Source organism: Pelmatolapia mariae, linkage group LG6, assembly GCF_036321145.2.
Source record: "Pelmatolapia mariae isolate MD_Pm_ZW linkage group LG6, Pm_UMD_F_2, whole genome shotgun sequence".
Classification (NCBI taxonomy): domain Eukaryota; kingdom Metazoa; phylum Chordata; class Actinopteri; order Cichliformes; family Cichlidae; genus Pelmatolapia; species Pelmatolapia mariae.
In genome coordinates this window covers 40,274,715-40,286,957 of record NC_086232.1, presented here as the reverse complement: position 1 = coordinate 40,286,957, position 12,243 = coordinate 40,274,715, and the positions used below count along the sequence as shown (strand labels likewise).

General features: G+C 39.4%; 1 protein-coding gene across 1 annotated transcript; it reads left to right on the top strand.

Moving 5' to 3' along the window:
* Positions 1-2,199: 2,199 nt before the first annotated feature.
* Positions 2,200-12,102, top strand: LOC134628764 (E3 ubiquitin/ISG15 ligase TRIM25-like). Its single transcript, XM_063475520.1, has 9 exons — positions 2,200-2,819; positions 6,920-7,015; positions 7,129-7,362; positions 7,525-7,693; positions 8,382-8,447; positions 9,638-9,727; positions 10,264-10,407; positions 10,721-10,780; positions 10,873-12,102. The coding sequence occupies exons 1-9, from the start codon at positions 2,223-2,225 to the stop codon at positions 11,412-11,414; spliced, it is 1,998 nt and encodes a 665-aa protein (XP_063331590.1). The 5' UTR covers positions 2,200-2,222; the 3' UTR covers positions 11,415-12,102.
* Positions 12,103-12,243: the final 141 nt, after the last annotated feature.

Sequence of the window (12,243 nt, the reverse complement as noted above, 5' to 3'; positions counted from 1 at the left end):
ACCTGTGTTATATATTCTTTACCTGCCTGGTAGCTCCATATCCAACATCCTTTGTCCAATATATACACTATCCTTCCTCTGACACACATCCAAACCATCTCAGGCTTATCTCTCTAACTTTGACTACAAAATGCTCAACCTCAGCTGTCTCTCTGATGTATTAATTACTAATCCTTCGGTTGTGCTCAGGCCCAATTAAAATCTTAGCCTCTTCACTTCTGCCACCTTCAGCTCATCTTTTTTATCAGTGCCACTGTTTGCAGCCCATACCCATCACTGCAGGTCTCACTACCATCTTTAAAACCTTCTCTTTCACTCTTGCTTTTATCATTCTAAAACAAATCACCCTGACACTCATCTCCTCCCACTCCACCCTGTCCACACTCTCTTCTTCACCCCTCTTATGCCCTATCTGCTGCTGTAGATGGTTTACCCCAGGTATTTAAACTCATCCACCTTCACTATTTTGACTCCTTGCATCTTCATTGTTACATCTGTCTCCCTCTCATTCACACACTACTAAATTTCATCACACTCCACTCCAGGCTTTAAGTCTCCGTGTGTTAACAACTAAAGGTACTTTAAAAAGTACTCATCTGAAGTATATTTGTTTTCCCATCCTTCCACCATCCAGTTTTTCTCCAAAATTGTTTTTATTTCTAACGTTTAAATGAATATAACTAATGATCTCTTTAGTCATTTAAACATTAAAGCTTTTTCAGCTAATGGAGTTATTATCACAGCAGTATTCTGGAAGATTTTAAATATGTAGGCAAAAAAAAAAAAACTGCATAAATAAAGATATAAAAGAGCTGGAGAAGTCATCAGTTAAAACACAGCTGGCTGTCTTTTAGCGTGTGAGCCTCTGATGCAGGGCCGTGTCCTGTAGGTTTTAGATGTGTCCTTGATCCAACACAGCTGATTTAAATGATCTTCTCAACGTGTCTTAAAGTTCTCCAGAGGCCTGGTAATGAGCTAATCACTTGACTCAGGTGTGTTGACCCAGGGTGTTAACTAAAACCTGCAGGAAACCAGCCCTCAGGCCTGGAGTTCCCCACCCCTGCATGCATTCATAGCCTGTTCCTTGTATTTAAAAAAAGGTAGTGTTTATATATTAAATTAAATAATGTCATTTTCAATCAAATGTTAAAAATGATTAAACATAAAGAGCTTTGATTTTCTTTCCTAATGTTTAATTTATTTGACAGTGCCCTAAAACAGGATATCAAATAAGTTAATATATCTGTTCATTTATTCATTATTCAGGTTGAATCTGTGTTTATGAAAAAATAAATATTCAGGCAGAAGTTGTGGTGACTTTGTCATAAATCCGGTTACATTAGTAACTTTTCAGTCGGAATTTATGACTGTTAGCTGTCTGACTAGGCCTGACTATCTTAAATGGGACTAAAAGGAAGATTTACATATGACAGAGAGAGCGAGAGATACAAGTTTATAAGCCAACAACTTTGAGTTAACTAACTTGCATCAGACGGGGTTTGGCCAATTATTAACCACAGAGGATTGCACAACCCTGGACATTATATTTCTTCATTACCATTTAGTACTCGTACAGCTGCTGTTACTGCTCTATATTGCTCTATATTCCTTCATATATTCTTATATATTTTCTATATTGTGTATTTGTGTATTGTGTATTTTGTTGTACAGTTATTTTATTTTTAACTTAATTTTTTATATTTTTTTTATTCTTTCCTAGTTAAATTTACCCTTCATTTTAATTTGTTGTTGTACAGTTATTTTATTTTTAACTTTAATTTTTATATTTTATTTTATTCCTTCCTAGTTAAATTTACCCTTCATTTTAATTTTCATATTTATTGCCTATCCTATTCATAGTCTTTCTTTCTTTCTTTTTTTTTTTAGGTCACGAGCAGTTGTCTAAGCATTTCACTGCATTTCGTACTATGTATGACTGTGTATGTGACAAATAGAATTTGAATTTGAGGTTTCGCTTGTGCCTCGCAGGCTCACTCATATCAGTTCTGTAATGTTCAGTTCGTAATCTCATAAAGAACATCTTCTTAAACTGCTTCGTGAGCCACCATTTGCTTTATTGCCAATCTGTAAACATAATAATGACACACCCCCACTTCCATAATAATTCCGTAATATACACGCCCCCCACTGCCACTACGGTAAACACCAAGGCACAATAAGCACGGATTGCACACATTGTAAACAATACAACAAGTCCCATCATGGCCGAAGTGGACGAGTCTCAGTTTTCTATCATGAGTCTGGAGGATGAGCTGACCTGCAGCATCTGTCTGAGCACCTTTGACTGTCCGGTCACCATCCCCTGCGGACACAACTTCTGCCAGGACTGCCTGCTCGCCACATGGAAGGAGTCGTACAGCTGCCCTCAGTGTCGGACCCTGTTCGCCACCAAACCCGAGCTGAAGAAAAACACGGTCCTCACCGCCGTCGTGGAGACCTTTAAAGTGAGATCGAGCAAGAGCGAATCAAACCTGACTGAAGAGGAGAGCCAAGTGAAGAAAAAGGAGATCCTCCTCTGTGATGCCTGCATGGAAGCAGAGGCGTCGAAGACCTGCCTCACCTGCATGGCGTCTTACTGTGAGGAGCACCTGCGCCCTCACCGGGAAAATCCAATTTTCCGTCCCCACCAGCTGAGCGAGCCTGTCGGGGACCTGTTGGAGCGCATCTGCTCCGACCACCACAAGCTGAAGGAGTTCTTCTGCAGCCAGCATGACCGTCTGATCTGCAGCTTTTGCCTTCAACAGGTCCACAAAGGATGCTCCTTCATAAGTCCGGAGGAGCAGAGGAACCTGAAAGAGGTGTGTTTGTTAGTATTCACCTGGCAGTTCCTTATATTCAGGATAATACTAGAGTTTTATGTACAGTTTGTGGTCACAATGAATGAAAATCGGAACTACCCCTTGGTTAATAGTTACTTCTAAAATGTGTCCAAATGCTAGCAGCCAGTAAATTTAGGTTAGACTTGTACTTCATATTAAAGGAGGGGCCTGTCTTTAGCTTTCCCCTTCTCAGGTCATACTCAATGGCTCCTCTAATCAACATTCCAATGCCATAAATTACCTTGTACGATGTTTTATTATCCTTCCTGATATAAGCCGCCTGATATAAGGTCAAAGCGTTCAATAGACATACCGGTCCACCGTTTACATTTTATTAGCTCTCCAAAGAGTGAAATGGACACACTGGATACTGGTTTACACATTTATGATGGGAAATGGTTATTATTATTATTATTATTATTTATTGTCAAAATATGACAATCTTGCATATGAAGCTGGGGCTAGAGAATGAGCAGTCAACCTTAGGAGCATTATTCTAAGACACATTACTACACAACACAGAGGTTGAAATGAGAAACACAAATAACATTGGACATAATGAGAAAGACGGCATCATAGGTGCAGTTAAGTTGCTCAGATAAGATCCTCAATAACTTGTCTTTCATACCTTGTAGGGTTTACATTTGTCACAATTGGGACAGACAGATAAGACATATCAGAGAATGAATCATTTAGTTGTTGCATAATCCTCACATGTAAGTCAGTTGATCACACCTTACTGCTAAAAGCTGACAACGCGTTCAAAGTGCAAGCAGGGCTCTATCACAGTAGCACCCCTCCCTGATGTAGTGTTCAGTGGAGTAGAGCGCTGTTCCTCTTCCCATCTGCTCTTGTTGGTTGTCAGCTTAAGGTGGTGCTAAGTCATGTGCTTCACCTGTCTGTAATTTGACACAATAGAAGAAAATGTCACTTTCACACAACTCCTCACACAAGAGCAGTTTTTATACATTAAACAGGTTCAAGCCTGTAGTGGTTGAACCTGTTTAATGGAAAACTAGGACTAGCTTGTCCTAGTTTTCCAACTAGGACAAGCTTATTATAGTAAATTCATCCATTTCTAAATTCATCCTTGCAGCACTGTTTATCAAGGTCAGTTTGATAAACAAGTTTATTTCAAGTTTATTTATAAAGCACATTACCAACAGTCCATGCTGCACAAAGTGCTTAACAATGTAAAATGCCACTAAAATAAATAAAATGCATAACAGTGATGCAGGAAAATCTGAAAACAACAACTAAGGCTGTTAAAACCAAAATGTTTAGGTACCATAAACATTTTGGTTTTACATTTTACATTTGACTTACAATAGGAAAATAAAGGGCCCTGAGCACTGTCAGTGTGTTTATTAATGAAGTTACCAAAAATGACAACTTCTGTTGTTTAAATTAAACATAACAGAAGTTGTATAACATCATCAAAGCAGCGTAATAATAGCTGAAGTGAGTCTGTATCTGCTTTTAAAGGCAGATAGATCTGCAAGTCATCTGCAAAACAGTGAAATGGAAGATTGTATCGTGAGAAAATAAACCCCAGTGGAAACATGTACAGTGCAAACAAGGCAGGACCCAAAATAGAGCCTTGAGGTACACCATGTGTACATGCATGTACATGTTCTTGTCTTCTACAAAAGTAGTTCACTTATGTAACCAGCTGGTAGTCTCCACTAATAAGACCATAACAATTGGTCAGGGCCAAAAATGTGAGTGTCAGGTTTAAACCTTTCAAGTTTAACTACTACTACTACTATCGTTAACTCATCAATCATGATTTTTATTTGGCAACAGGCAAATAACAGACATGAGTTATTTGCCAGACTCATTTTAGGTTAGACAGCTTCATTTGGTCTCAAGTGAGCCCAACCAGAAAAACATAATTACCTATAGAGCAATAAGCTCAGATTTTTACAGTTTTTCAGTGTAAGGAAGCACAGAAAATGATGAAGTCCACTTCTTCTTTTGACTGCTCCCTTTAGGGGATGCCCAGCAGATAATCTTCCTCCATCTCACCCTATCTCTAGCGTCCTCTTCTGTCACACCAACCCTCTGCATGTCCTCCTTCACTATATCAATGATTCTTCTCTTCCTCCTGGCCAGCATCTCCATATTTAGCATCCTTTGTCCAATATGTCCACTATCCCTCCTCTGCACATGTCCAAACCATCTCAGCCTTATCTTTGTTATCTTTTAGCCTTATCTTTCTGACTTTGACTCCAAACCACTTGACCTGAGCTGTTTCTCCGATGCACTCAATACTAATCCCGTCCAGTCACTCCTGATAAAAAGTCTGCAACCTCCAAGTCTGCAACCTCCAGCTCAGCCTTCTTGCCTTCTTGTCAGTTCAAACCTTCTCTAAACAATACATCATAGCAGGTCTCACTACCTTTTATCACAAATTCTCTCCTGACTCTCCTCTTCAACCACTATTCATGCACTCACTTCTTCACCTCACTTGTGCACTGTCTATTGCATTGGATGGTTGATCCCAGGTATTTAACCTCATCTACCTTCATTATCTTCTTATCTTCATTGTCTTTGCATCTTCAAGCATATCTTGGCACGGCTGCTTGGGTTTATTGTTTTCTCTTAGTGTAGTATTGCAAGCCATGGGTCTTTATCACTAAGATAGCTGCAAAACTGACCATAATTTAGACTTCTGGCTAAGATTGAGAGTTTAAGCAATGACTCTTATGACATGGGATGGTATAAGAAAAGGGCTCCCTGCTGAGAAAACAGTAAAAAGGAACAATTCTTTTACTTCTCGGTAGCTTTTACACTTTGCAAATCCATCCACCAGTCAGAATGGATCCTGTTACAGCAGACACGATAACCCACTATCTCTGGAATGTGGTTCAGTCCTGTCCCCATGTATTAATGTCTGATCAGAGACATGAGATGATGTCACTGTATCGCAGAACTTTATCGCTGCCACACATTAAGCACACAACCTGGCTGGTGAGTAGAAATGTGGTTCTGAAACTGATGCAAGTAGGAAATAATATAAAATTCTCTTTCAATAATTCAGCATCTTTCAGATGAAGTATTACAGTTAAACCACAATAAAATATAATGTTAACCATGGGATAGAAGCAGATAAGAGCAGCATAGACACAGAATCAGAGCTAAATTGTATTAAATCTCTTGTTTGTGGATCAGCACGGCCCTAGTGGACCTAGGAATTCACTCAAGTGCCGCTCTGAAACATAGAGCTTGTCAGCACAGGTGCACATGTTACCGCACTAAATTACAACAGATAAGACTTTCTTGTAAACACTAACTTTACACAGTAACAACAATCAGCTTATTCATAGAAATATAGCATGTGAAGCAATGCTATCACACAAACCAGCATTATGGAGGGTCTCAAGTACCAAAATGATTTTTTTTTTAAATTATATCTTTATTTGGAATGGACATAGCAATATATGAATAACATGAGAACAGAGTCCTTCCAGGTTTTTAGAGTTAAGTCCAGGAGAGCAAATGATAAACACAGTGATCGACAGGTGCATATTATCCTCTAATGGATTTCAAAATTAATTAATTATTTAATTAAATGTGTCATTAATGAATTAAAATAGGAAATAATTAATTAAATATGTACGTAATTAATTCAATGTTCAATTAATTTCATTTAAAACATTTAATAAATTATTTATTTCCAATATTAATTAGTTAATGAAACAATTAATTACTTAATGATGTATGTAATTCAATTATTTTGGCACTCAACACCCTCCATACTATAGGTGAACACTGATTGACTGCTGGATCATTTCTATTGGACCCTGTGGGGATCATGCTCCCCTTACCTGCATGGGCTGACAAGAGAGCTTTTTAACAGATTCTTTGAAGCGCTAGTTCAGTCCTCAGGTTGTATTATTGACACTCCTAGTTTAGGGTAATGGATCTTTTTTCCCCTCAGCATCTAAACACACGTCTTTATTCAAGGCGTCACTTTCTACAGATAACACTGATCTCATTGTAAATGAAGTTTAACAAGTATGTAAGCATTACTTGCAATCTTCTGCAGGCCCACTGAGCAGTGTCTGTTCTTATAGTCTGACCTCAGAGACAAGTTGGGTTTGCTGAATGAGAAAATGGAGAAGACTGAAACTGTTGTGTTTCAAATAAATACCATGCAGAGCAAGCTGAAGGTAATTTCCATAGATTACTTGTCATATAATTTAATCAGAGACAAATGTGTAAATGTGCTGATAAAACCTCATTATTTTCATATTTTATTGTGTCTGTATTTATTCTGCTCCAGGATGGAGCAAACAAAAGAAAGACGGCACTCGCAGCTGTCTATCAGCAGATGAGGGACATCTTGGCTCAAGATGAACGTGAGGCCCAAAATGAGGTGGACCGTGAGCTTGAGCTCGGTCAGATGAAACTTCGGGATCTCATGAAGAAGCTAGATGAAAACTATAATAGGATGGGGAAAGCCAGAGAATATATCAACAGGCTGCTGAGTCAATCCCAATCCATGGCTTTTCTGCAGGTGAGACAAACATTATCACAGAAATGTGAAGCAGGAAAGAAGAAAAGGGTGGAAAACTTAAACTGAAGAACAAGACAGAGCATTTATGGTACTAGATAAATAATTTATTGATTAAAAAACATGTCACAATAAACAGCGTTCCCTGTCTCTTGTTCCTCACAGGCTTCATTTGAATTGCCCAAAGTTGTAAAGATTGAGCCTAAAATGCCTCCAATCAACCTGGACTCCAAGAAGATGTTAGCGATGCAGAGCTTTGCTGCAGCCCTGAGGGATACTCTGATGGAGATGCTTAAACAGCCCACTGAGGCCAGATTACTATTATTTAAAGCAGGTCTGTGTGCAGGCATGCATTAGCAGGAGATTTTGTTCAAATTTTGTTGCAGAAATTAACACTTGCACTGGTGCAATTTGGTGAGTTTGTGTCATGTTTAAAATGTTGGCAATCAAAGGAAAGATTGAAGACTTTGTGGTAAAGGGTTATGATTTTTTTTCTTCAAGGATGGCCATGCGTTTAGGCTGCGCGGGCAGCAGCCTAAGTCTAGTCGTCCCTCTCCTCAGTCACCTCCTCCAGCTAATCCAGGCGACACAGACATTCCCAGGCCTGCCAAGAGATGTAATCTCCTCAGCATGTCCTGGGTCTGCCCCGGGGCCTCCCTCTGGTGGGACGTGCCCAAAACACCTCACCCAAGAGGCATCCTTGCCTTACTATGGAGGTGCAAAACATGGTCCATTCAGGACATCCATATTTTCAAACATGGTGTTCGTTATGGACAAACTGTGGTTTGAAGTCCAATAACAGAACACCACTCAGGTTCAGGAGGGTGGGCCCATGTAGCTTTTTGGGCTGCACCTGGAAAGGCCCAATGGGCTAAGACCCAGCCAGCAGCCACTCTCTGTCAAGCTCCCTCTCAGGGCTGCCTCCCAGGTGGGGCCCCAGTAACCATACACTGGGCAGGGTACACTAGTCCCACGAACAAGAAGTAAAGTGCTGTTTAAATGCAACCGTTTACCCTCCACAGGTCAAAATGCAGCTCCTGTCTCAGGACCAGCAAGAGCTGAAAGTACCGGAGCTCAGCCAGAGTTGGGTATGTTGTTCTCAGGAAAGAAAATCATTTAAATGCAGTCACACATGCAACAAATATCTGAAAACATCTGCATAAATATTTGCTTATTTTTAAATAATATTTGTGTATGTACTTATTTATTTATTGCAGATCTGCAAAGCATATTTGTGCAATATACTGAAGGTGCCACAGCCTATCCTATAAACATGACTAATATGCATAACTATGTATCTGCATGAAAAATAATATTTTAATAAATAAAAATCATATCTTACTACTCTAAAGTGCACTATTTGGTACTTTGTATTTTCATTGCAATAATAATGTGTTTTTGTTCCATTTAAAATATCAGAAATTATTCTCCCCACAAGGGAGGGGCGATGTCATTGGTTCAATTTGTGTGTCTGTTTGTTAGCAGTCTAGCATCCACAGTTTTCAAGATATCAGTTTCAAATTTCAGTTTGATGGTCAATCTCAATAACATCTCAAACTGATTTAATTTAGGTGAAAATCTGGTCAAGATCAACGTCAGGCCATTCAGAGGGAGTTGTGAATTGGAGGAAAAATCTTTATCTTTTTAGCATGTTTAGGCCCAGATTTAAAGACAGTAGCTGTAAAGGTCTGCAGGCCACTTTGAGTCCTGCCTATGTTTGTTTAAATGAATCAAATTCAGTAGAAAAAAAAACTAACTCTTTCAGTTGTTTAAACTTATTACCCAGGCGGTGGCTGGATACCAGTTTACTGGCTGTAGTTCAGGAGGTAGAACAGCTCTTCTAGTGAAATCCGCATGCTAAATATGCATTAGCATGATACTAATCCCAAATTGTTGTCTGGTGCATGTGTTTAAACAAATGCAGGAGGCCCATTGGGAAGTATATTTTTTCTACACACTACTTATTCTGTAATAATAGTACATTACCATTATAACCCACATAAACACTTTTTGGAGACGTTTGTGTTGGTCTGCATATATTTTGCACACTGCCTATGACTGCTGGAGGTGGGGAGACCATTCAGTAAACTAAAATTTTTTATTGAAAATTGATTTCCAAAGGATTATTTAATTTATTTTACCAATATTTAATATTACAAATAACCAATTCCACCTGGTCTCCTGTACACACCTGCACGCATTGGAGTACCCCCCCCCCCCCATCGTGGGCCAAGGTTAAAGAATAAAATGGCTCTAATTTTTTTTAATGTTTTTTCAGAAGTGGAGTGCTCTCCTGGTCAGCCCAGACTCCCCGAGTCCAACAGTCCAGGTCCTCAAGCCCAAACAGCCAAAAAGAAAAGAACTCGAAGTAAGGAACATGTGATTTTTATTTTTTTAATGAACCAATAGATAGCACACAGTCCCTCAGCAGTTTGTTTCCAGGGTTTCTAATAAAGGATGACACCATATACAGAGTCCAAGTCAAACGTTTTGGTGGTGGCCGGTTCTAGAAGCAAGTCTATTTTAAAGCCCTGCACAAAATAAACTGGGAGAGATCCATAATTGTAATTTTAATGTCATCAGGACATAAAGACTGCATAAACCCAAAGAAAGGTTTAAAAAGCTTTTTTCTTCTGCTTGTGCAGCTGTGCGCAGACATCTGTTATGACTCAGTTCACAGTAACGATGTGAAGGATTGTTTCAGTGCCATAACTTTTTCGTAAAACGTCTGTGTCAATTCTTACTGGTAATGAACTCTGTTTTTCCACAAACAGTCCTGATGAAGATGGAATAATGAACCTATATAATAAATATGGAGGATGTCGGGTCTTCACTACCGTGTTTAGATCTGATTTATGCATATTCAGTGTTATAAATACTCCACTGGCTTTCTCTACTTTCTAGAAACCAAAACAAAGCCTAATGAGTCCACTGGGGGCATTATGGGAATTAAGAAAAACGCCCGTTCAATGGAAAACCTGCTGGAGTATGGAGTGAAAGAGAAACCCCGTGACTGTTCTCCTGCAGCTGAACCTAAACAGAAACCAGGTAGACAGACATCAGATTTGAGCACTGTATGCTGAGTTGCTAATGTAGTCCCAGCACCACAAAATAGACTTTAGAACAGGAGCCATTCATCTTCTGTTATCTCTGAGCTTGATGACAAACTTGGTCTATGTCTTTATTTCACTTATTACAACTCTGACAGCTGTGTGGAAAGCAAACAAAATCACCAAATCATCACTATCACCATGTAAATACACCCCAACTTGGCACAAGCTACAATTCCAGTTTTACAGTAACCATGTCCATTTTCCAATATGGCAACACAAATGATTTACTTTTTTGTCTTTAATTGTAGAAGCTCCAGATATTCCCCCAGACATAAGCACAACTGAAAAGAGAAGTGAACTTCTGAAATGTAAGTGTAGCAGGCATCATCCCCTCATGCAGTAACAGCAGCCGTGTCTGTTTTTTTTTAAATAAAATGGCCTTTCCTTTTATCCCTTTCAGACGCCACAGAACTCATTTTCGATCCAAGGACCGCCCATAAACGCATCGTGCTGACCGAGAACTTCACTAAGGCCTCCGTGTCAGACGAGCACATAAACTACCCCGACTGCCCCGAACGCTTTGCTGTCTGCTCCCAGGTGCTCGCCTCCAAGGGTTTCTCTACTGGACGCCATTACTGGGAAGTGCGACTGACCAACATTAACTTCATTGGCGTAGGCTTGGCTTACAGCAGCATCGACCGCAAAGGCCCCACCAGTCGACTGGGCCGCAACGCCCAGTCCTGGTGTGTCGAGTGGTTTGATGTCGGCCTGTCAGTCTGGCATAACAGCAGCGAGACCGTGCTTGTTAATCCAAATCCAAAGCGTGTCGGCGTGCTGTTGGATTGCGAGGCCGGCACCGCTACGTTCTATCGTGTGGCAGAGAGGGTGTATCCCTTCCACACTATCAAGTTCCCTTACCCTGCCTTTTTAGAGGCTATCTATCCAGCCTTCTGGATTTTCTCAAATGGCTCCTCCATTACCTTTTGCAAAATGCAACAATGAATACCATACACAGTCAGCTGGTGCGATTGTTGCTATAATTAAAGGTGTCCTGTGGTGTTTCAGTTTTCAGTTTTTCAGTTTGCTAAGCAACCAAAAGCTATTGTAGCCATATTTATTAGATTTTCCTCCTGAAGTAAAAAAAAAAAAAAATTTATTTTAATAATCCAATTTATCAAAAAATATATATTAACTGCTTTGTGCATAATTTATATCCATATTGTTACCAAACTGCCTTCTTATTCGCTGTTTATCCAGGTGCAGGTCTTGGCTGCCACATTTGTTGGCTCCATTAACTCTATCAGTGGAAAACCATGAAACCTTACAGATCACATGCAGAACATGTAGTAATGTGCTAATATTGGTCAAAATCTCCTGCTTTTTAAGCACTGGTCATCGAGTCTGCATCAGATTAAGATCTGGTGTTGAATCCAAAATGGTGATTTGATCACTTTGAACCACTTATGACTTGGTTTGTGACATGGTGACCCATCATGCACTGGTCATCACCAAATTGCTCCCAGATCTATGAAGTCACGAGGATGTTTTATCTTATGGTCAGTGCACGTGTAACACTATAAATACCGACTTGTTGTATAAATTTGACTTCTTTTCCAATAAAACTCTTTAAAATGCTTATGATTGTTCCAAGCTATATAATAGAAACATGTCAAATAATAAATAAACAAATAGTGTGAATAAAGATTGAAGCAAAGGGGTTTCGAGTTTTGTGTAAATTCATTATTCTTTCTTTTGCATTAGGAAGATGATTTGAGTTTTAGCTTTGTACAGTTTGGTCTTGAGCTTAGTTCTTTTGAGGGTCTCTGAGATT

What these genes read in the sequence shown, in the direction of transcription:
- LOC134628764 (XM_063475520.1), top strand. Translation starts at nt 2,223, where the DNA reads ATGGCCGAAGTGGACGAGTCTCAGTTTTCTATCATGAGTCTGGAGGAT. An exon ending in ATTACTATTATTTAAAGCAG is followed by an intron (nt 7,694 to 8,381) that starts GTCTGTGTGCAG and finishes TACCCTCCACAG; the next exon opens with GTCAAAATGCAGCTCCTGTC. An exon ending in CAAAAAGAAAAGAACTCGAA is followed by an intron (nt 9,728 to 10,263) that starts GTAAGGAACATG and finishes TCTACTTTCTAG; the next exon opens with AAACCAAAACAAAGCCTAAT.